The sequence below is a fragment of the Lissotriton helveticus genome, chromosome 12 (assembly GCF_964261635.1).
Source record: "Lissotriton helveticus chromosome 12, aLisHel1.1, whole genome shotgun sequence".
In the NCBI taxonomy this organism is placed as follows: domain Eukaryota; kingdom Metazoa; phylum Chordata; class Amphibia; order Caudata; family Salamandridae; genus Lissotriton; species Lissotriton helveticus.
The window spans coordinates 600,161,075-600,187,023 of NC_136073.1; the positions used below are offsets into that span (position 1 = coordinate 600,161,075).

The 25,949-nt window shown below is 44.8% G+C and overlaps 1 protein-coding gene across 1 annotated transcript in view; it reads left to right on the plus strand.

Annotated features, from left to right (window-relative positions):
* The window catches only part of LOC144798691 (maestro heat-like repeat-containing protein family member 1), a 63,364-nt gene that overhangs the window by 27,004 nt on the left and 10,411 nt on the right, over positions 1–25,949 (plus strand). Inside the window, exons 14-15 of the mRNA XM_078669689.1 lie at positions 12,720–12,839; positions 14,175–14,273. Of these exons, the coding sequence (XP_078525815.1) occupies positions 12,720–12,839; positions 14,175–14,273 (219 nt within the window). The remainder of the gene's footprint in view (positions 1–12,719; positions 12,840–14,174; positions 14,274–25,949) is intronic.

Sequence of the window (25,949 nt, forward strand, 5' to 3'; positions counted from 1 at the left end):
CTGTTGCACCCTCTGGAGTTGGAATAGTAATTAGCCAATCTACGCTATCCAACGCTTTCCTTACTGTTGCACCCTTTGGAGTTGGAATATTAAATAATATTTTTACGCTATCCAATGCTTTTCTTACTGTTGCACCCTTTGGAGTTGGCATAGTAATTTTTACCCATACGCTATCCAACGCTTTCCCTACTGTTCCACTCACTGGAGTGGGTATAGTAATTTTTACCCACCCGTTATCCAACGTTTTCCCTACTGTTGCACTCTCTGGAGTTGGAATAGTAATTTTTACCCACCCGCTATCCAACGTTTTCCCTACTGTTGCACTCTCTGGAGTGGGAATAGTAATTTTTACTCTTACGCTATCCAACGCTTTCCCTAATGTTGCACTCATTGGAGTGGGAATAGCCATTTTTACATACCCGCTATCCAATGCTTTCCCTACTGTTCCACTTACTGGAGTTGGAATAGTAATTTTTACCCACCCGCTATCCAATGTTTTCCCTACTGTTGCACTCTCTGGAGTGGGAATAGTAATTTTTACTCTTAAGCTATCCAACGCTTTCCCTACTGTTCCACTCACTGGAGTGGGAATAGTAATTTTTAACCACCCGTTATCCAACGTTTTCCCTACTGTTGCACTCTCTGGAGTGGGAATAGTAATTTTCACTCTTACGCTATCCAACGTTTTCCCTAATGTTGCACTCATTGGGGTGGGAATAGTCATTTTTACATACCCGCTATCCAACGCTTTCCCTACTGTTCCACTCACTTGAGTTGGAATAGTAATTTTTACCCACCCGCTATCCAACGTTTTCCCTACTGTTGCACTCTCTGGAGTGGGAATAGTAATTTTTACTTTTACGCTATCCAACGCTTTCCCTAATGTTGCACTCTCTGGAGTGGGAATAGTAATTCCCCCCCCTACGCTATCCAACGTTTTCCCTACTGTTGCACCCTCTGGAGTTGGAATAGTAATTTGCCAATCTACGCTATCCAACGCTTTCCATACTGTTGCACTCTTTGGAGTTGGAATATTAAATATTATTTTTACGCTATCCAACGCTTTTCTTACTGTTGCACCCTTTGGAGTTGGCATAGTAATTTTTACCCATACGCTATCCAACGCTTTCCCTACTGTTCCACTCACTGGAGTGGGAATATTAATTTTTACCCACCCGTTAGCCAATGTTTTCCCTACTGTTGCACTCTCTGCAGTGGGAATAGTAATTTTTACTCTTACGCTATCCAATGCTTTCCCTAATGTTGCACTCATTGGAGTGGGAATAGTCATTTTTACATACCTGCTATCCAACACTTTCCCTATTGTTCCACTCACTGGAGTTGGAATAGTAATTTTTACCCACCCGCTATCCAACGTTTTCCCTACTGTTGCACTCTCTGGAGTGGAAATAGTAATTTTTACTCTTACGCTATCCAACGCTTTCCCTAATGTTGCACTCATTGGAGTGGGAATAGTCATTTTTACATATCCGCTATCCAATGCTTTCCCTACTGTTCCACTCACTGGAGTTGGAATAGTAATTTTTACCCACTTGCTATCCAATGCTTTCCCTACTGTTGCACTCTCTGGAGTGGGAATAGTAATTTTTACTCTTACGCGATCCAACGTTTTCCCTACTGTTGCACTCACTGGAGTTGGAATAGTAATCTTTACCCTTACGCTATCCAACGCTTTATCTACTGTTGCACCCTCTGGAGTTTGAATAGTAATTTTTACCCTTATGCTATTCAATATTATTTATATTTATTTATGTATTTAAGATGTTACATAACGTTGTATTTAATGAATTTTAAAAATATTGAAAGTATATTTAATTGTTGTTATTTATTAAATATAATTATTTATTATTATTTATGTTATTATTTTATGAGTGTTGATGTATTTTTAAATTGTAGTATTTGTTAATATTTTATAATTATTAAAAAAATTATGTATATATTTTAATTAATTAAGTATATATTATATATTGTATTATTAATTTTAATTAAATGTTTAATAGTAAATATGTATTATTTATTCATTTTAAACATTATAACACATTTTAACATAAGTTTAAAATATATATAAGTACTATTTCCTTAATTTTATCTTTTTTTTTTAAAACGATATTTTTAATTACGATATTTTTACCATCCATATTTTTGTTTCGATATTTTTGTACTTACCATGTTGTAGATAGGGTGTCGATATACTTGCCTTCGATATTCCAGCATCGATATTTTGTCTGTCGATATTTTCAGACTAGATATTCTGTCAGAGATTCGTAAATGTGTACAGTGAAGTAAAGGGAGACTAAAACTATCTAAGAGATACCGAACTGAACTGTAAAGTGATGGTTCCCTTGGTAGGATTAAAAAAATATAATTTGGTTGGGGCTAAGACAGGGGTGTGATGTATCCAAGTAGACTAAATCTGTGAGTGTGGTGTTTCGATGGCCTAAAAAGGTTCCACAAAGATTCGTCAGGACCAAAAATATGGGGGATTGTCTGACCCCACACCTAAGACATGATATGCTGCTATGGTATTCCTTTAGAAGAAAATACCTGGTTCAAAATGTTTAGAATTGATCATCTAACCTAGAAAATAAATGAAAAAATAAAGAAAACACTCAGTAAACAAATGTTTTGTATGTTTGGTTCAATGTGTCACCAGAATCAATTTTCCAACTCACTGTATCATAGTGTCTCTAAAGGTAGACATGTGCATGCTATTTTTGGCGCTGACCAGTCACCACAATGTGAAAGAAGTGAAAAACACACAAGTACATATAATATAACAGAATAAGCAAGTGAACATACACGGAACAGACAAAATAAACCAATCTGCGTTTGTGTTACTCAGCGTATCATAAGTGATTGGTTGTCCTCCATTGTATAGGTTAAAAGCAGAGGGTAGTGCTCAGCTGCTGACAGTGGAAAGAGCTATGATGGTCAGTAAAAAGAAACAGTAAATCAAGTGGACCCAAATGACTTAGGGCCAGATGTAGGTTGGTCGGTAATGTCCGAAAATCGGTATTTTCGGCTGTTACCGACCGGTATTTGAGAAATGGTATGTAGGGCCACATATTTTACAGAATCGGTAAATTTACCGATCGGTAAATTTACCGATTCTGTAAAATACCGAATCAGCATTTTTACCGATTCGGTAAATTTGATATGTAGGTGGGACTCTTCTGAGTCCCACAAGCCTTACTGAATCGGTATTTTACCATCAAATTCAATTTTATGGTAAAATACCGATTCCGGTGTGCATGCACATGTGTGCATGCACACCTGTGCCATATGACAGGCAGACCTGCCCATAGGGCATGTATGCCTGCCACATGGCACCCAAACCTGTTTTGGGGGTGCTAGAGGGTGTCAAAGTGACACCCCCTGCACCCTTGTGAAATTCGGTATTTACCGATTCGGTAAATACCGAATCGGTAATGCCCATTCATTCCTATGGGCTTCAAAGCCCATAGGAATGAATGGGCATTACCGGTCGGTATTTACCGAATCGGTAAATACCGAATTTTACCGATTCTGTAAATGCACATCTGGATTTACCTACATCTCAGTACTTCTATTTTACCGATTCATAAATACCGAATCGGTAAAATTCGGTATTTATGAGTCGGTAAAATAGATTTACCTACATCTGGCCCCTTAGTGTTAAAAGAAAAAGAAAACGTTTTCAAGAGAAGCAACCATACTCACATGGTTTCTGCACGGAGAGCACAAGAGACCTACCCACCTCTGCTTGCCTGGCTCGAGACTGAGCAGAGCAGAAGACCTGTCATTGAAGGTACGGGCAATTGGAGCGATTGTCCTCAGGTGTGGTGTGGGCAGCAGCTGGAAGGAGTGATGACCTAGTGGACAATGAGGAGAGGAGAGGAGGGGAGGGGCGAGTTTGAGCCAAAAGGAGTGAGCTTCTCACGTGCTGATGTAACAGAGGTATCATGCCTCAGTGGCGCCTATCTCAGAGTGTGCAGTGGTTAAAAGCTGGGCATCCCAAAGTCAACCATGGTTTTTGTAAGGTGGCCTCTAAGTAGTAAACTAAGACAGTTGAATGTTTTGTTAATCAAGGGTAATGGTCATAGAAAAGTATAGTAAAGCTAAGTACTCTTGCATATACAGTGATGGAGAGCAAATCAGGTGCACATAACTCCTAGGGATCCCTCATGGTGGAATCTAGGCATATTGCGATCTGTGTTCATGTTGGAAATCTAGGCCACCTCATGTAATAAGTAACACGAGGCGGCCAAGTGGTCTATTCCCAATGGATTAGGATGCTTGGTGAGCACTATTGGGAATTGTCAAATGAGGAGAAGAGGAAAGAGAAGAGGTAGGCTGGAGCCAATAGGAGCAAGCCCCTCATGTGCTTGTGTAGCAAAAGTATCATCCCTCTGTGGTGGACATCTTGGAGTGTGTAGCGGTCAAATGCAGGCCGACCAAAGTTGTCAACGGTATTAGTAAGGCGGCTTCTGATGGATACAACTGCCAGAGGATTCCTCACCTTGTGAATATCCCCCTGCGTCAGCAACGTTCGGAAAATTCTTTGTAGCTCGCCGGCGTGGATGACGTTACAGGAACGCACGACATCGTGCGCGGCTCCGCTGACGTCACCGACTCCATAATATGCCTACGCCGGCGTGATGACATCAGTTCCCTTTTTTCCACGTCGTCGACGCTAACGGTTTCGGAGAACCTCTGTAGCTGTTAGTAGCTTTGTTACTGTTTTTCTCTGTTTGGTGTCTTCTTGCTTCTTTGTTTCTCGCTGAAGATGTCGTCTAAGAAGACTGGGTTCAAGCCATGTGGGGAGTGCGGCAAGATGATGTCGATTACGGACCCGCGCGAGGATTGTATATGGTGCCTGAGTTCGGACCACGATGTCAAAGGCTGTTCTTTGTGTAAGAAGTTGAACCCGAAGGCTCTTTGAGAGAGGGAAGCAAAACTTCTGGTGGTGAAGTTGAAAGGTAGAAAGGAGAAGAAGACTTTGAGATTGCGTTCGAGTAGGGCGAGGTCGAAGTTGAGGTCGAGGTCCCGCACGGCGTCGCCTTCGAGGTCGTCATCTGGTCATGCTTCGAGGTCAACGAAGAAGACGCATAAGAAGTGAAGGCATGGATCTCGACATCACTCCGGTAAGGACTCGGAGTCGAGACCGAAGTCGCCTAAGAGGAGGCATAGAAAAGATGAGGTGTCTCCTTAACCTGGTGTTCCAGAAGGTGAGGCTTCACCCTTGAAGTTGCCAGTGCGTTCTCCGGCTCCGGTATCGGATCCCTCTCCACGCCGTCCCCGGCTCGAGAGGAAGAAGAGGCTCCATTACCTGAGGGCTCGATGACTCCAGTCCATCCGCCTGTGGAAGAGGAGGCGAATCTGGAACCTCCGAGAGAGCATCCTGTGGGTCCTTACCCGCCCTTCCCAGCTCCAGGTCAAGACCCTACTTCGTTTTGAAACGCAATGTATGGAGTCTACTCAAGAGCTTTGTACCCCTCTGGTGCACCTTCGGGTCCCATGGGTCCATTGGCATATAATTTAGTAGTTCCCCACTCCTATGCTCCAGCTCCTTTTATGCCATTTATGCCGGCGCCGGCTCCGCCTTGGCATTTCTCGGCGCCTCCGAGGTCATCGACGCCGGCTCCGACTCGACCTCGTGAGCAGCGACCTGGGCTTCCAGATCCGATCTCGACGCCGCACCGGCTCCATCGGAGTCGGTCACGGATCCGATGGCGCGACTCTTGAAGGAGAGATCGAGGCGAGAAGCTCAGCGCCTTATAGAGGAGCAAAGATTTAGAGAGGCTGAGGCTGAGGTGGAAGAAGGTGAGCTTCAGGAGGACTATTTTGATGATTTGAGGAATGTTAGTGGTTTGGAGCTTTCCCCTAGATGGGAGCTGTCCTCTGTATCTGATGCCCCTTCAAAGGACGTTGCACCATACCATGTGGTCATCAAAAAAGCTGCGGATCTTTTAAATTTGACTTTGCCTACAGCTGAATACAAGTCTAATCTTTTGACTTAGGTCCTCCATTCCCCATCTTCAGTTGTGGAACCATTGCTTCCTTTTAATGAGGCTTTGACAGAGCCTATATTGGAGGTTTGGAACAGGCCTCTTACAGCTCCTGCAGTGGCTAAGGGTGTTGCAAGGAGGTACAGGGTAGCACCTGGTGATCCTGAGTTTCTATCCTCACATCCTTTGGCTGTAAGTCTGGTTATACAGGCAGCCTGTTTGAAGGAAACTGTTGGTGCTTTCCCTCAAGTGCCTGGGAAAAGGAGTCCAAGAAACAGGATCAGACTGCGAACAAGATTTTCTCTTTGGCAAGTATGGCTCTAAAATCGACCAATGCCACATGTCTCTTGGGGAGATATATACATGCCCTGATGGACTCTGTACGGCAGTTGGCTCCTAAAATTCCTGAGGACAGCAGGAAGGATTTTAATGAGGTGTTGGCCGATACACAGGCGGCTGCATGTCAAGTGATTCAAAGTGGTCTTGACACTGCTGATTCAGTTGCTCGCATTATGGGAACTTCTGTTGCCTCTAAAAGGGCTGCCTGGCTGAAGTCATCTGACTTTTCTGCGGACGTTCAGGCAGCCTTGTTGGATTTCCCATTTGATGGTGCTGGACTATTTGGCAAAAAATCTGATGCAACTTTGGAAAGATTTAAGGACAGTAGGGCTAGTGCCAGATCTTTGGGGCTGCAGTCCAGAGGCTCTGCGACTAAGAGGTATAGAAGTTTTGGACGTTCGTCCTTTCGTCCCTACCGTCAAACTCAACAGCAGCAGCAAAAGCAAAATCCACTATATAAATCCTACAGGGGCAAACAAAGAGCTTGTCCTCGAGGACGTCAAGCCTCCTCCTCCTCTTCCCAACCCCCTTCACCATCAGCAAAGCAGCCCTAGATTTGCCTTTCCGGATCATGCGGGTCCTGTAGGGGGTCGGCTTACCCATTTTCTACTGGATTGGGAATTGGTTACATCAGATCTTTGGGTTCTCAATCTTGAAGAGAATGGGTATGCTCTTCCCTTTCTGGAATTTCCTCCAGATTACCCTCCTTGCCAAGGATTTTGCTCAGAGGACCGCCTACTTCTCCTGCAGGAGGAAGTCCTGTCACTGTTACGAAAGGGTGCGATAGAGGTGGTTCCGGAGCAGGAAAAGGGTCAGGGATGCTACTCCCGGTATTTCCTGATTCCCAAGAAGGGTGGCAGACTTCGTCCAATCTTGGATCTTAGGATCTTGAACCTTTACCTGAAACAGGAGAAGTTCACATGCTCACCCTTGCTCAGGTTCTTCAGGCGCTGCTAGAAGAGGACTGAATGGTGTTGATCGACTTGCAGGATACTTATTTCCATATTCCTATCCTGAAGTCGCACAGAAAGTATCTCCGTTTCACGGTGGGATCGCAACATTACCAGTTTGCGGTCCTTCCGTTTGGTCTTACTACTGCACCTCGAGTTTTCACCAAGGTGATGGCTGTGGTGGCAGCACATCTCAGAAGGTCGGGGATACCTGTATTCCCGTATCTGGGCGATTGGTTGATCAAAGCAGAATCTTCAGAGACAGTGCTCCATCATCTGCAAGTCACAACTCAGTTGTTGTACAGGTTGGGTTTTTCAATAAATGTACCCAAATCTCACCTGGTGCCCACCCAGCGCAACCTGTTCATAGGTGCGGTACTGGACACAACTGTATGTCGAGCATTCCCTCCACCTCAAAGGATTCTCGACATACAGGGAATGATTCCTTTATTTCACAATGGAGCGGTCGTTCCAGTCCTGAAGGTCCTTCGCCTGCTCGGTCTGATGCCTTCCTGCATTCTGTTGGTCAACCATGCACGCTGGCACATGAGGGCACTCCAGTGGTGTCTCCGCAGGCAGTGGTATCAACACAACAGGGATCTCAGGGAGTCTGTGAGGATTTCCAGAGAAGCTGCAGCGGATGTATCTTGGTGGAGCGTGGAAGGCAATCTGTCTCAAGGAAAGCCTTTCCATCTACCTCCATCGGTTGCCACGGTGATAACGGATGCATCCACTCTAGGGTGGGGTGCTCGTCTGGGGGATCTGGAGATCAAGAGGAAAGGTTGCTTCACATCAGCCTTCTAGAGTTGCGGGCGATACGTCTAGCACTCAAGGCCTTTCTCCCTTCCCTTCGCGGGTGGTCGGTTCAAGTCCTGACGGACAACACCACCGCGATGTGGTATGTCAACAAACAGGGAGGAGTGGGGTCGCAGTGTCTCTGCAGAGAGGCTCTGCGGCTCTGGTCCTGGGTTCTGGACCATCAGATTTGTCTGATGGCAAATCATCTGGCCGGAGTTCTCAACATGCGTGCAGACAGTCTCAGTCGGCAGTTCTTGGCCGACCACGAGTGGAGGCTTCATCCAGAGGTAGTTTGTCACGTCTTTCGGACGTGGGGAACTCCTCAGGTGGACCTGTTCGCCACTCACGAGAATGCTCACTGCCCGTCATTCTGCAGTCTTCAGTATCCGATGCTGGGAGCTTTGGGGGACGCGTTTCAGTTGAGTTGGGGCTCACAACTCCTTTACGCGTTTCCTCCCATACCATTGATTCCTCGGGTTCTGAGAAAGATTCGCCAAGACCGGGCCCAAGTCATATTGATCGCACCGGATTGGCCAAGAAGGGTGTGGTACACAGATCTTCTCCACCTCTCCTCGTGCCCGCCGCTCTGTCTCCCTCTCAGGGCAGATCTCCTCTCTCAGATGGAGGGGCAGGTTCTACACCCCCACCTCCAGACCTTACACCTTCATGCCTGGAGATTGAAAGGGGCAACCTGAATTCCTTTTCTCTCCCACATGATGTGGTGGATGTCATTCTATCGGCCAGACGTGACTCCACCAAGTCTATCTATTCTTATAGGTGGTCTCGGTTTGTTTCCTGGTGTGATGAGAAATCCATCGATCCTTTGAGGGCTCGTTTATCATCTATACTTCAATTTGCTCTTTCTTTAGCGCAGCAAGGGCTTGCTGTTCCTACAGTCAAAGGTTATCTTTCGGCTTTGTCGGCATTTCTCTGCCTGCCGGATCAGCCGTCCTTATTTGAGTCTCCTGTTGTTTTAAGATTTCTAAAGGGCCTTAGAATACATTTCCTCCTACTCCCTTTATTGTACCTCAATGGGACTTGAATCTGGTGCTTACTGGGTTCTCCTTTCGAACCTTTGCACAAGTGTCCCTTGAGACTCTTGTCTTTTAAGACGGTCTTCCTGGTTGCTATTACCTCGGCAAGGAGGGTAAGTGAGCTTCAAGCTAAGTTCGAAGCTCCCATTCTTGACCATTCATGCTGAACGAATGGTTCTTAGGACCAGGGCTGCTTTTCTGCCTAAGGTGGTAACTCCCTTCCATCTAGGACAGTCTATTACCCTTCCTACCTTCTATCCTCCCCCTCACCCTTCCAAGGAGGAGGAACAGCTTCACCGTCTGGACCCTAAGAGGGCGGTGAGCTTTTATCTTGATAAGACAAAGGACTATCGGGTGGATGACCAGTTGTTTGTTGGATTTGCTGGCAGTAGAAAAGGAAGAGCTGTGCACAAGCGCACACTTTCGAGATGGATTATTCTATGCATCAAGATCTGCTACGCCCTGGCTGGTAAGGAACCTCCAGAGGGTATAAGAGCTCATTCTACTAGAGCAAAGTCATCAACATCTGCTTTGTCTAGGGGTGTTCCTATAGAGGACATTTGTAGAGAGGCAACTTGGGCCTCCCTCCACACTTTCGCGAAGCATTACTGCTTGGATACCGAAGTGAGGAGGGACGGCCACTTTGCGCGTTCTGTCCTTCAGGACTTTCTGGTATAGAGGAGTAGACACCCTCCTCCAGGATTGGGGACTGCTGTGGGAATCTATTCACAAGGTGAGGAATCCACTGGCAGATGTATCCATCAGAAGAACAAATTACTTACCCTCGGTAACGCTTTTTCTGGTGGATACAGTATCTGCCTGTGGATTCCTCACATGCCCACCCACCTCCCCATTGTCCACTCTTCTATACCTGAATTTCTGGTAATGTTTTTTTTAATGTATACATGTTATCCTCAAAGGAAGTGTGTTCTTGTACATGATTTACTATGTTATATTCACACTATGTGTGTTAACTTGACTAGTTTGTACTGTGTATACTGTGTATATATCTATTGTTGTTGGTCCGTCCGTGTGCCTCGAAGGCACGGAAAAAAGGGCGGAACTGATGTCATCACGACGGAGTAGGCCTATTATGGAGTCGGTGACGTCAGCGCAGCCGCGCGCGATGTCGTGCGTTCCTGTGACGTTGTCCACGCCGGCGAGCTACAAAGAATTTTCCGAACGTTGCTGACTCAGGGGGATATTCACAAGGTGAGGAATCCACAGGCAGATACTGTATCCACCAGAAAAAGCGTTACCGAAGGTAAGTAACTTGTTCATCTCAAACAGTAGACTAAGACAGTTACATGGTTTCTTATTGGAGGGTACCACCTCATTGGTATCAACAGAATCATTTGTGTTACTGAAGAAGAGACCAATGCCAAGTCGCAAAATGCTTATCATAAGCACTGCTTAGTGTGGTGTCTGGGACTCCGTAGCCGGGCATTCCATATGTGACATGGTGTCAATGGTGATATGGTATATCAGGTCCCATGTATGAAGAAAATGTCAATCCAGCCATAGTAAGAGAGTATCTGATTTCACAGGGGACTGAATTACACCTCGCACTAGAGGATTTCATCTTTCAAACCTTTGCTGTTGGTGGAGAGGCATAAAATCCACCCTTGCTCCATTCTGAAAAGGTTTAAAGGGCTCCATGAATTAATAGCTTCCCAAATGATCTGCCGGAGGTCATCTGGAGAGTGGTTGGAGTTGGAAAAGTGATGGCACATTTTTGTAGTGCTGTGTCTGCAGCATATGTTGCTCCAGTGCTCCATTATTCTTGGTTCGATAGCGCTCGTGGTCATTCCCGCGTAATGAAGGCCACAAAGGCAGGTGATCAGGTAAACACAGTTTTATGTACTGCAGTTACTGTGACTTTTTTGTTTCCAGCGAATTGGGGACCCAACCTGACCTCTTAGGAATGTTTAGTCAGTGGGCATACCCCGTAGGACCCACAGGGATAGTGCCCTGTGACAGGTGGTAAGGCCCACAAGGTGTTCTGCATGTGGGACTGTTGAATATGAGGTCTGGTGTTTACCAGGAGGTCCTTCAGTTTCTGGGTACACTTAAAAGCGAATCATGGCTCTGGAATCTCAAGGGGCCCAGTGCGTCATCACTCCTTCCCACGGTCGCATGCACCCCACCCAAGGACAATCACTACAATTACCTGCACCTTAAAAGACGGGTCTTCTCCCCTGCTCAGTCTCAATCCAGATGAACAGAGGATGGTAGGTCTCCTGTGCTCTCTGCACAGAAACCACATGAGTATGGTTGCATCTCTTGAAAACTCTGTTTTTCTTTTTTTTCTCACCCCAAGGCAATTTGGGTCCCCTTGACTTGCTGTTTCTTTATGTTGACTATCATTGTTCTTTCCACAGTTAGCAGCTGAGTGCTACACTCTGCTTTTGACCTATGGGTCACTGATCCAAAGGATAAGACCCTTCACTCACTCCTGAGGACAACTTGTGATACACTGTGTAACAGCAACACAGATTGGTTTTATGTTATCTGTTGCCTGTATGTCCACTTGCCTGTTCTGTTATATTGCATGTACTAGTGTGTTTTTTACTTCCTTCACATTGTGGCGACTGATCAGCCATAACAATAGCATGCACATACAGTGTCCCGGAAAAGCGATCCTGGAGACACATTGGCCCATACATGCAAAACATTTGTTTACTGTGTGTTTTCTTCAATTTCTCATTTTTTTTCTAAGTTGGACGATCAATTTTAAACTTTTTGAACAAATGTATTTTTTTCTAGGGGATTACCTACACTTTATATCACATCTTAGATGTGGGGTAGGGTTAGCTCTCCCTTTTTTAGGTCCTGAAGAAGTGGTACAGATACTTTTTGGGCCAACAGGCAAGAAACACGTTGACCTGACCACATTCACAGATTTAGGCTACTTGGATACATTACCTCCCTGTAGTCGCCCGTACCAAATTATGTTTTTTTTAAACCTGCCAAGGAAGCCATCAGTTTAAAGTCCAGTTGAATACCTCTTTTTAGTCTCTCTTCATTTCACTATACACATTCACTCAACCTCACACATTCAAAACGCCCTCACACTGGCACTTTCATCAGATGGCAAAAATAAAAAGATCTCTGCTAAAGCGACCCTTCGTGGGGCCCATAGGGCATTGCATTGCCAGCCCTATGAAGAACACCCTTGATGATGAGACTTTACATGCTCATGGAAAATCCTTAGGATTCCCCTTTCTTTGTCCGCCTTTCTTTCTACTTTGCTTTCTGAAAGGAGCAGTATTTCCACTGGTTTCTGCATTAGCACTTTCAGAGCCTTGGTACTGGACCTTCATTGGCTCACATTACCCCTCACTTCCTTGTTTTGAGTCATATTAAGGCCATATACAAATCTCTACAATGTCCAGAAAATATAACTATACTATACATAAGATAACAAACATTTCACTCAACTTATTAAGTGCTATTTGAAAGTGGGAGACAAATATGTGTTCAGAGTGAATCAAAGATGAATACTCCAATATAAGTAAGACTTTCATAGAGTGAGCAGGAGATGCTGTTTATTCTTAACTCAGACTGTCTTTAATTCACTCCCATATTAGGGTTTTATTTTCCAGTGCCTTGGTAAGTGCATGGCCAGCTGTGATGATACTGCACTGATTTTACCCTTCCTTCGAAGCATGTTCGAATCTACTAGGTTCATCGCTACGCCTTACCATGCAGTAAGTATCAAGTGCATTTCTTACAATTTATCATAGATTTATTTCCCTGTACGACCACAACAAAAACAAGTTGAGAAGGTAGTCATATGGGCTGTGGAGCATCTGGATGTACATTGTGTAGGTTTGTAACTTCATTCATAGAGCTTGATGGTAAATTATTGATGACCGGTGAAACATTCCTCACTCAGTACTTCCTCTCACCCAAAAGTGTGATTTTGTACTCCGTGCATAGCCAAATTATAGTAGAGTGAAACCCCTCTACAGAGTAGATGAGGACTAAGTTAGCAGAAACTAAATGTAGAGCTCCTTTTTTCAGGTGACTAATAATGCATTTCATCAGGGATAGTTAGGAGCCTCTTTAGGTGATCTCTCTAGATAGAAGCCAGTGTTTGAACAAGATAAATCAAGTTTAATCAATGTTGCAGATAAAGTGGTGAAAGACATAAAGCTATGTGAAGGCTTTGAAACGACTCTCTCAGAAAGGCCTTCAAAATAGACAACAGTAGACATGAGGAAAAAAGGATAAGCACCGCTTCTAAAGAAATCGCACTCCTTTGTTGTAAAGAAGGCTTGTGTATTGAACTGTCCTTGCAGTTCCTTTATGTGAAACACCAGAGAGAACAATGTGACAGAAAACAAATAGTGACGTAACTCTCATCTTATTGTCCAAAGATGTTTTTTAAGTAGCATGGTATAGGCCCTCCAGCATAGCTGTATAAAGGTATGCTTAAATCATGCTTTCAGGCCACTGAATATATTTGCTTTACGGTTGTATGTTCTTACAACGCATTCCATTGCAACGCATGCCTTTACCACGCATGCGTTACAACGGAATGGTTTTTCAACGCATAACCCTTTCCTCTAATTCTTGCGTGGTGACGTTGTACGTCATTAAGAGGAAGCAAAATTTTCTTTCCGTTTCCTCTTAAACGACGCCGATTTCCTGCACTTTCTTACGTGATTTCAGGTGAGGGTTTTGTTTGGGGGGGAGACCCCCCCAAGCCCCCCTTTTTTATTTTGAACCTTTATCACATATGCCTTTACTACTTACCTCTTAGTAAAGGTATGCGTGGTAAAGGCTTTCGTGTTAACCACGCATGCGTTGTAATGCATGCGTGGTTAATGCATTCGTGGAAATGGCCGCGTTGTAGTGGCCGTTTCCCTTGCTTTACTAGTTGACAATCATTCACCAATACCAGCTGTAAACACTGAATGTGTAATCAAGAACCAGCTTTATCCTTTCTTTCAAATATGAAATCTCTTGTACTAAATGCCTGTGTTTGGTTAATGTCTATTGTCTCCCTGAGGCTGTGAGTTGTCTTTCCTTATTTGCAGGGCATAGTAATTGGTTTCCAAACATGTGCCAAGGTTCATCCTTTCGCATGCCGGCAGGTACTTGAAGCGTACAAGGGTTGTCTTTCTGATATTGAGCTGGTAAGAACCATGCATCTCTTTCTGTCTCATATTTCAAACTTTCCTCAGCAGCGGCGGTTCACATTTATTAAATGTATTTTACAATTAGATAAAGGTTTACGCGAAAGAAAAGCTAAAATATGTCTAAAGACGTAGGCAGTCTACAATTCCGAAAACAAAACTGTATCAAATAAATGGCCAGTGCAGCTTCCATTCCTCATGTGTATATACCATTTGTTGAAGAAATTTAGAAATTTGTTTAGAAAATTTATTTTGAAGGGGCTTATGATACCAAATGCAACACTTTCTTAAATTTACCATAAAAACAAGTCATTCAACCTTTACTTTCTCCTTTGATTTACTCATGACTTCAGAAGTAATAGAGCACCAACGGAAATGCCACCCTCCAAGACAACTTACATTTAGGAATGTGGGTGTTCAATACAAGACCAGGTCTAAGACCAGGCCATGGACTCAAGGGGGGAGTGGTACTCGATATCAAACAACAGGCCTGGGTAAAGGCTGGGCTCTGTATCTACAGAATACAGTTACATTGAGGAAAGGTATGCGGCTGAGTCCATATTCTATAGCACACAGCTTACTGTGCTCTAAACTCCTACTGAAATGGTGACTGGCCCGGGCCAGGAGGCAACCGGCACCAGCACTGGTGTGTTGTGTTAAAGGACTACCTCTCCTGTCTGAGGATGGGCCTTCATGAGGCCAACGTGAACAACCCACCCTGACACATGGGTAAGGCAGTGTGATTGCGTTGTAGGGGCAGAGAACCACACATATCCCCTATGCCTAGGACAAGGCCAGGGAGGATCATTGTATTTGGGGGCTGGGTGACACTGAGGCCAGGGTTGATTTAGGCAGCCGGGTAAGGCAATATTCACTGGATCATTGGTTTTGCAGGGCATTTTCTTCGTGGTGTTCCTGCCGCCTTTGAGGTTGTGTGTGTGTGTGTGAATAAGAGTTAGGGTAAGGGTAATGGTACACATTAAAGTTAGGTGTAGAGTTAATGTAAGCATAAAGGATAGATATTGACTTCAGGTTGCGTATATTGTGCCAGTTACGGAACAGTTCTTGATTAATGTTAGTCTTAGGTATAACTTTATGGCTAGAGATGAAGTATGGGCATGATACAGGGTTAGGGTAAAGAATTTTGCTCAGCATACTTTGCTGGAACAAACTAGGTTCAGGTCTGTGAAAAGTGGTGGGTATATTATCCTCCTAGTGTTAGGGGGTTTGGGTTTCGGTTATAGTACATAATAGTAATGGGCAAGTGATAGAGATAGCATTATGGTTAGACATAGGATTTTGGATTTGTGTACCTTACAACAAGAATAAAATCCTACAAAATCATTTTCAGATACTTATACAGCATTAAAATTTGAAATATCAGTTTCCCACTTTTCTTTTTGTATTTTTTTCCTCTATATTTAATTTCTAAATTTTAACCTAAATACCACTGGCAGGGGACAAGTGTCTTTTGAGCAGACAGGTGCACGAGGTAGTGCTGCCCAAAAGTTCTTTGACACCATAATTCAACTTTGAGTGAATAATTTATGTTGCCTGTGCCACCACAATTGTATAGCACAGAAAAAGAATTGTGTTTAAACTTTATCATAACCAACAGCCATTACACATCCCTCACTTATTTCACAGAACATTGCGTACCAGGGCAAGTGGAGCTGCACTCCAATAAATGCGCCAATAACTATGACAAAAAATGTGTTTGTTAAGGCATGAAACCTATGAGCTGCACCCTTTAAATGAAATTAAAATAAGCTGTATAAGTTTATAAATGATATTAAGTGTGATGGATCGATATCTGAAATTTAGGTTTTCGTTTGAAGTTTAGCAGTGCCCAGAAGCTGCATGAAGTCGTCACTAGATGGATGAAATTACTTTTTCCGACAGGTTAAAGATCCCCTTTCTGGCAAAGGTCTTAACTTACAAAAGTGGTTACTTCATAGGTCTTTGCTCTAGACAGCGCGTGTGCACTGCTCTAACCAATCCTGCTCATAGGCTTCCCTTTAGCTGCCCCAATCGTCACTCCATTCGTCCGTGGCATGAATACATCATGCCTCTTCCTGTATTGAACCCCCCCTGAAAGCACCAGCCAATTACCTATGTGAAAACACAGTGGCAAGTTTAGGTACTCATTTTGGGAATACTTTTTCAATTGGTTAGAACTACTGTGCACGGTAGTTACAGGCGCGCTCTCTCGTTGATCTTGGAAACGCTTGTTTTTTTATTGTTATCTTGTGCTTTTATCTCAAGACATTATTGGCTCAGGTTTGTTTTCCGTTTGTGGTGTTTCCGTTGTTCAGCAGGTGCCCCTTTATGGCCGCTGCTTCATTGATCTAAGGGGTATCGCAAAGAAATTGGAATTTCAACAGCACAATGCCTGTCGTGTAAAAAGCTGTTTTTCTGTAGTGAGAGCATAATTCTGACAATGCCCAATGCTGTGTTGGCTAAAACACCCATTCTAAGTTGTGAAAATCAAATAGGAGCGCTCAGTCAGATCACATTGGAAGCAAGCCTGCCTATAGGACCTGGCTGTAAGATCATAGATGGGACCAAGCAAGAAGTGAAAACATGGGGTACACTCTGCATAGGGCTGCAGTCTTCTCTGCAGGTTTCTTTCTCACCCAGCAGAAACATTCAGTTTACTCGTATACTTTCTTTCTGCTCCCCTCCTTCTGACTCTGCGCACATGTTCATGTTTAACAGCCTGAACACCGTAATAATAATAATGCATGTTTTCATTTATAGCTCATGTAACTGTATTTTTGTAGTTTCATAGCATTGCCGCACGTATTGCAGATAATGTTTTTAACAACCCTGGCACAAATAGATATCACATAGGCCGAGGGCTTTAAGTGGGCTGGGTCTTGTTGGTGCACCAGCAGTTCTAAAAAGCAAGTGCTGGGACGGGTCCTTAACGGGGTCTCCATTTTTGCCCGCACCCTCCAGGCAGAAAGCTCAGTTTTGTCTGATTCCTCTTTTTTGCTGGAATGTCTGCTCTGATCCCGCTGCTTAAGGGAAGTTCCTTGCTACAGGGAAGCATGGGTCTTTTACCATTGCAACATACTCTGCAGAACAGCAATATAATGCAGAGTACATTATTACAGTGTTCACTACAAATGACATTAACTGTCATTGTCCTCTACTAGGGAAGGTTTGTGCCCTTCATGTGCTTGTATGCTTCTGCAATTAAGGCAACGATTATGCTTACATGCTGTTGTTGCACAAAAGGACATATGACTAGCCAGGCCACACCAAGGTCACGTTATGCTTTTTTCTTTCTTTTTTTTCTGGCAGTTTATATAGTGTAAACTTGGCCCTAGGGCACTAAAGGGCTTTACAAGTAAACCATATATTTTTACATGACAACTGTTCTACAGGAAGAAATGCTTTGAGTGCATAATCGAGGTATTGAAGCATATATTTTGTTAAACACCAAGGTTGTTAAAAATAAGTTGTGCAGGAAAAAAAGTTTTGAGAGAAAGGCAAGGGCTTTACTTGGATATCCTGCGTTAAACTCAGGAAAAACAGAAGATGGCCTATTTAAACTAACCTCAATAGAGTCAAGTATACAATGCTGCTGTTTTCATGGAAGATCTCCAGTTTACAAGATTGATCTGTTTTAATGTGTTTGAAGAAATTGTACAAGCTTTGGCCAAGCTCAGTTACTGACCCTCAACCCTTCCGGTGCCCTTCAGGTAATTAAGGGTGCTTCAGTCAGATGGAGAAAATGTTTTTGAGGCACTCATCAAGCAGTTATTAATGATGATAAGTATTGATCTGGGAAATATTTGTAAACATTTTTATATATAATCCTTTTTGATGTACCTTGTAATGCAACGATCCTCTGGTTAAGCGCTCTGATACTTCCGGGTCAAGACAGTGCTATATAAACGTCGCAAATCAAATAAACTAAAAACTGGTTTTCCCTGAATGCTGAGACCTGAGTAACATGGCTGATGACCAATGGAGCTGCTAGACAGCTAATGAGGAGATTGCCTTGGTTTCCCCCTTGACCGTCACCTACCCAGCCGGACATTGAGCACAGTTCCTCCTCGTCTCCCTGCCATTACTCCTTCCTCCCCTTCTTCCTACGAATCTTGAAACATTGTTTATGTGTACTGTATCTTACTATGCTCTTGTATCTGATGTAAATTTTAACGCAACGATCCTAAATGTGAAGCGCTCTGATACCCTCATGGGTCAAGTTCGCGCTATATAAAACTTTATAAATAAATAAATAAATAAATAAAAGACTTAAATGAAACAAATTATTTGAAAAGGGCATGGAAATGTTCACCCTCAGATATAGCCAATGGAAATACACACCATTGACAAAGCTGACAACCTGGGCTTGTTGTATCAGCCATGTAACTTGCTGTAATATATATCTGGGTGCAATGACAGCAGCTCCAAAATACTAGTGGGGAGGCACACTATACAGAAGCACATATTATTAGCTTACATGTTTTAAGCCACATCCGTAATCTTCTTGCCACGCCCCTTTGAGGGACCCACCAGTTTTTCATACCACTTAAAGCCCTGCATAGGCCTTTCGTCGTAGGCCAGGGTTTATTTAATTAAGCATTCTACAAACAGTAACTTGCTACATTTAATTTTTTTTCTTTCTGAGCATGATGAGCTGCCAACTGTGGTAGACTTTTATGTTTATGGGAACTCAGCATTAGTCGTATCATGTTGGAAATTTGTATAACACGCCCTGGCAGCCGGGGCTGCCGCAAATTGTTGGAATCTTTTTTTCAATTCTTTTGAGGCTAGTCTTGTTCATTATTCTATGATTCTAACTCCTGTGGCCTTGCACCCCTCACACTGCAGTGGAATTGAAAGTGTGAGCATTTAATTGTCCCTTTCCACCGCCCACCTGGGCTCTTCAGGTAGGGCCTTTTCCTGAAAAGTGTGGCCCGCACTGAAGTGGCCTCCCACTCCGTGCACTGCCTGGTCAATAAAACATGAACATTACCTATTTTTCTCAGAAAGTAAATGTAGGTCAAACCGTTTGTATGTGTATGGAAATGAGTGGCAAACTGTAAGGGACTACACAATAAACATTTTGGTAACTGAAAAGAGGAAAGCCCGTCTGCGCCCGTCCGCGTCCAGGAGGCGGACGGGGCGGCGGGAGGCGCTACCTCCAGAATATCATATACGGCTGGTGAGCTGCTGGCTATTAGGGCGGGGAGGGGAGCATGTCGCACTGTTTTTCCGGGTAGACATTGTGGGAAGCGGCGCTGCCCTGGCTGCGGTTGGCTCCCAAGTAACATACGTGTAGGGCTACCTGTGGCCCCTGAGGTCACTAACAACTATCAGTGCTTGCTTCTCAATACACGTTCCATGGGCAGGCATGCGCTTAATATCTATGAGCTCCTTGTAACAGAGAGGCCGCTATGTTTAATGTTGACTGAAACCTGGCTGGGAGAAACATCGAATTCCGATATCGCAGCCGCCATCCCTGCTGACTACGTCATCTTACGGCAAGATAGAGTGAAAGGGAGAGGTGGTGGTGTGGCGATTGTGGTTAGGAGATCGGCCACCTGTGCTGTAGTCCCGATTGAGCCCATCTCGGGTTGTGAGGCCCTAGCTTTCTCCATGACTCTTTCTGCCCACCAATCTTTTTTGGGGCTTCTTGTCTATCGCCCCCCGGGGCCCCTTGGTTCTTTTTATGAAGATCTGCAGGCAAGGGCCATGGAACTTTGTTTGAAGGGTAAACATTGTCTGGTCTTGGGTGATTTTAACATCCATATGGATCAAGGAGATGAGGGTGACACGATTAGACTCTTGGATGTCACCGCTCCTCTTGGCCTTATCCCCCACTTGGCTGTACCAACCCATAATAGAGGTCATACTCTCGACCAGGTGTTTTCCACTCTGCCTCTCATCATGGCCCTTCCAATCCCTGTGCTCTGGTCAGATCACTTTCTGATATCTTTTCAGATTGTCGGGGTTGGTAAGCCCGTGTGTGCCGCCACTTGTCCATCGGGGCAGTCCCATCGAGCCTATCATAAGGTCTCTCTTGAAGATTTGGGACAGGCCTGCCGTGATTACCCCTGCCGGCTGTCTGGAAACTTGGAGTCTGACCTTGTTCAGTTGCAAGATTGGATCAGGGAGCGCCTAAATGAACTTGCTCCTGAATCCTCTCCTCGTAAAATTCCTAGGCGGTCATCTGCACCCTGGTTTACTGAGGCCCTGGCTTCGTCCAGACGTGCCTGTAAGAGTGCGGAAAGACGGTGGCGCCATAGGTACGAGGATGTGGCTAAGACGGATTACAAGTTAGCTATTAAAGCCTATCATGCTGACATTCGGCGAGAAAAACGGCACTATTTCGCGGCTCGAATAGAGTCAGCCTCTAGCTCCTGTAATGAGATCTTCGCGATCGTGAAGGAGTTTATGTCGCCCAAAGCTATTGCATCTCAGCACGAGTTCTCGGAACCGTGGGTGACCGCACTGGCCAGCTTCTTTCATGACAAGATCAAGCTGATCCAGGACTCTTTCCCAAACCCTGTCATTGGGGCTAGGATGTGCCAGGAGATCCATGGGAATTTGGTGGAAGATTCTGAGTACACTCTATCGGAATTTCCACCTCTATCTATTACTGCGTCGCATGATTTGCTCTCTCAGCTTAAATCCGGTTCACCTGCTGACCCGTGTCCTGCCAGGTTTTTGGCAAGGATGGCAGAGGTGGTCAATCCACTTGTGAATCCTGTGCTGAACTGTTCTTTGACCAGTGGCGTTGTTCCCGGTATTTGGAAAGAGGCGAGGGTGGTTCCGCTTCTCAAAAAACCGGGACTCGACCCTGACCTTCATGCGAACTATCGCCCGATCTCTCTCCTACCTGCTTTTGCTAAAATCGTCGAGAAACATGTCCATGGGGTCCTTTCTGCCTTCCTTGAGTCACACGGCCTGCTTCATGCCTCTCAGTCTGGCTTCCGTACCAACTTTAGCACTGAAACGGCGCTTCTTGAAGTCAGTGAGGCTATCAAGGAGGTGCTGGACTCAGGGGGCAGGGCCATGTTGGTCATGCTCGACCTGTCGGCGGCTTTCGACACCGTCCCTCATGAAGGTCTTCTCCGTAGACTGTATGAGATAGGTCTGCGTGGGACGGTGTTGAGGTGGTTTCAATCTTACCTTACTGGTCGCCGGCAGGTGGTCTGGGCCCCCCCCACTCAGCCGAAGTGCCGCCGCTTGGGGTTGGAGTACCGCAGGGCTCCGTGTTGAGCCCGATACTTTTTAATATCTTTCTGACCCCTCTGGCGGTGCTGGCTGAGTCTTTTGGGGCCAAGATAATATCATACGCCGACGATACTCAGCTCCTTTTCACGTGTGCAAAGGGGGCTGAGTTTGATGGAGACAGTATCTGTGGCTGCCTAGGAGCTGTATTTGAATGGTTTCAGGGTCATAGTCTTAAGTGTAACCCTGGAAAATCTGAGGTGCTCTTTTTCGGGTGCCAATCCGACCCGAGCTGGCAGGAATGGTGGCCGCATGATATGTTTCCACCGGCATCTTCCTCCACTGTGGCGAAAAATCTGGGGGTTAAAATTGATAATGGCCTGACCATGAAAGCCCAAGTTCTTGGCCTTGTGGGCGTCTGTTTTGGCTTGCTCAGGATGTTGCGGAGGTTTCTCCCTCTGCTCTCTTTTGACCATCGTAAGATTACCGTCCATGCCCTCATAGGATCGAGGCTGGACTATTCCAATGTTCTTTACCTGGGTTTGCCTGACTACCTGATGCAGCGTCTTCAGGTAGTCCAGAATTCGGCCGCCCGCGCCATTTATGGTCTTCCCCGTCGGGCCAGCGCCTCTGACCTTTTATCCACCTTGCACTGGCTCCCTGTCAGAAAGCGAATTGCTTTCAAGGCCCTCACTTTGGCCCACAAGGCGCTATATTCTACTGGAGCGACTTATATTCAGAAAAGGCTAGCCTTCTATAAACCCACCAGGGTTCTGAGATCAGAAACTCTCTTTCTTGCGGTGGTTCCAGTGGTGAAGAAGGCTCGGACTGGTGGACGCTCCTTCAAACGTCTTGCTCCCCAGCTCTGGAACACTCTCCCCCTGTCACTCCGCAGCACCGCAAATCTGCTTGCCTTTAGGAAGGGACTTAAAACTTGGTTGTTTGGTCTTTAGTCTGGTGTTTCTACTCTTCCTACTGCTCCTTTTTTTCTTTGTTGTGTTATGTGTTAGCTGCTGACCTGTTGGTCTGAAAGCGCCGGGACACTCCGTTGGAGTATCTGAGCGCTATACAAAACCCCCCCTTAACATAACATAACTGTCAAAGTCATTTTACATTCATTATCTGATCCAATGAAACCTGTTACATATGTTTCTGTTATTATATTGATTATACCGTAATTGCATGTACATGTGATTTTTCTAGGATTACCTTCATGGGCATTCTTCCAAGGGCAGGGTGACATATTGAACATTTAGTGACACCCATATTTTCTGCATCCACAAATCTGTCAACTGCCCCCACACCGTGGTCAAAACACACACAGCCATTTTGTTTGTCGGGAATGCTGCTACCACCAATTCATAAACTACAATGTCTGCTTGCTCATTCAATCTTGCTCTCTGTTTCACTCTGAGAACACGGAAGAGAACACATATGCGCTTGTACAGGCAAAGCATTGCAGCACTATTTGGTATCACTCTGATGGTAAACCACGCAGCTGGATAAAGTCATGTTTTTTAGGCCTCAGCTCTAGACGGAGCATATGGGCTGTCTCAAACCGAGACATGCTGCATCTACTGGATGGGCTTTAGCCTGCCCATGGGCTTCCGATTTGCTGCCACCATCATCACTCTTCAGTTATATCCACATATTTCAGAGCACAACATGGCACATATTTCCTCTACACAGCTTCACACCATGCCATAAAATTCCACAACAAACAATTCCAATCTAACACATCACTCACTCCCTTGCACTATCATCAACCCTGTCATCACTTCCCTACACACCCACTGCCTCTCTCATCTCTCCCTCAGAGTCCCAGTACCCCCTCTCATCTTACAATACCGCTGATCTCTCCCATCCCTCCCTCATGCTCCCTGTCTTCTCTCTATACTGCGTGCTCACATCCGCTACCTTCCTGTACCTCCTCACGCTTTTCACTGGTCCACCTCTTGCCTCCCCCCTATTATTGGTGCCCCTTCCACTTGTACCTCTATCTCTCTCTCTTACTCTCTCTCACTGCTCTCTCGCTCTCTCATGCACTCTTCCCGCCTCTCTCATACGGTTCACTTGAGTTCTCAAGCATAGTTTCCATACCATGCCTTTTCACAAATTTCTGTCCCTCAAACCCACACTCTCCTCTTATTCTTTAAGTGTTTTACTTTCCTGCATACATATGTGCCCCCGCGTTATGCATCTATGGCCTCCTCTCCCCTTCTTTCTCACATACACTTTCTGCTCCTCTATCTCAAATTTCTGTCCCTCAAACCCACACTCTCCTCTTATTCTTCAGGTGTTTTCCGCATACACATGTGCTCCCTTTTATGCATCTGTGGCCTGCTCTCCCCTTCTTTCTCACATACTCTTTCTGCTCTTCTATCTCAAATTCAATCACCATTTCCTGCACAAACTACCTATCCCTCTCTATCATCCATTTCTATCTATTTTGTGCAGCTCTCACCCCTTTCTATTCACAATGCACCGCAATTCCACTACACAAATACACCACACACTTCCACCCCACACAATTTCAAAACTAACAACTTGAATGCAACCGACATATTTCCACTGGACACCACATACATCCACTACACTCCAAACGAAAAAAAAACATAAGTAAAAGACATTGTCAGTTAATTCTATAGCTCTAACCCGTGCAAATTCGAGACCTATTGTAAAATCATGCAAGCTGATATATGTGAAGGTCTCTGCTCATTGGCTGGGGGTATGAAAATGGTGATTAAGATGATCAGTGGCTAACAAAAGCAAGACAATGAAAGGCTCAGATTAGATGAATAGTTTAGAGAAATGCAACAGCACCAAAAAAGGGGGAAGAAAGGTGTCTTAGAATATGTCAGTCACAACAGCAGTCCCAGCTCTAGCTAGTTACTCTAACACTTTACACTGGTATTGCATGTATGTATGCATAGATATTTCTAGTGTTGATAGATGGTCCAGCCCATCAAATAATGAACTCCATTTGGGCAGGGCAGTGGAAGCATGTAATCCACTGACCTGGTAGCTATACAGCTCACCGTATGGAGGGATTTCTGACAGCCTGAAAATCCCATGATAAGTTGTAGGACTTCAGTCAATAATATTAAAAGTTGGGGAAAAGTCCTGCTGGCACAACTACAGGGTCAGCTTTGACAGCGAAGTGAACGGATTGGTTGAGTTTCATTGCTTCAATTTCACCCTGGTTCAAAAGCAGTTATTGCGCAAGAGGAAATTCTTGTTGAGTTTTCCTGTAGCTGGATAGTAATTTCTTTATTTTTTGACAATTCTTTTTATTGAGTTTTCAACACATTTAAGATCACACTACTGTATCACTGCAGAGCACTCCATCCCATGCCCCCCTTGCACAACATCCCATTTAGTTCTGGAATACCATGAAGTAGACGTCAGTTAAGTCTGCTGCTACCAATCCGGTTCACTATAGATGGATATGTGCCATGGACAACTGTGCACTTTCCACCAAGAACTTCCTATGGGTGGCCAGCTCTGGGTGTTTTGTGCTGTACTTTCCACTGTCCCCAGATTCTATCATACTTTTTTGGTTACCCTCTGGATCTGTACACTGCTTCCGCAGCTAAAGAGCAGTTATACCATCCCTCTTGACTACTTTGAGATTGTGGGGGGCCTGCATCTCCAATGGCCTGCTTTGTGACATTTAGCAAAAACACAACCGGTCCCAATCATCAGTTTTTGTCCCCTTACCCATCCCATCCCAGAAATACTTCCATGATAGCCAACATGGGATTGTGTTCTATCAGAAATCGGCATACCCTTTGTAGGTTAGGGTATAGCAGGATCCAATACACCTGAATCACCTGGCATTTCCATACCACAAGCATGAAGGAGCTTCTGGCCTGTCCATAACGAAAATATTCAGGGCAGCTGTCCCTCCCCATCCTTCATAGCCTCTCAGGGGTTTAATATATTCTTTAACCTGGTCTAATCTCAGGTGAGGCAATATTACCCATTTTCGGCTGCCATTGTTTGCCTTAAACCATTTGTCATCATCCAAGGGCTGCAGGTCTGACTCATATCTTTCTTGCAATTTGTTTAGCCGGTCTGGGACATTTAGCACAAGAATTCTGTATAAGCAAGATCTGCCTTTCCTACCAATAGCTAACATCATGAGTCAGATTTCTAATGGACTGTACTCTTGTGAGCGCTGTTATGTGGCCCGTGTGCCTAACCAGTGCATGTCCTCACAGTAGGTAAATAAACAACTGGGATCTCTGTAAATCCTCTTTAGCTTCAAGTTGGTCATAGAACATCATATGGTATGTCTGCCAGATGTCTCCCTATTTAGAGATCCCAAACTTATCTCAGTGCCCTGCAGCCCTACCGTTTCCGTTGGGCATGTACACATGCACCACAGCTTCTTCCTAGTAGGCAACCTCTAGTTAATCAATGGAATGGCTGGAACGGCTAAAATGGCTGGAATAGTGGGCAGGAGAAACTCCCCATACA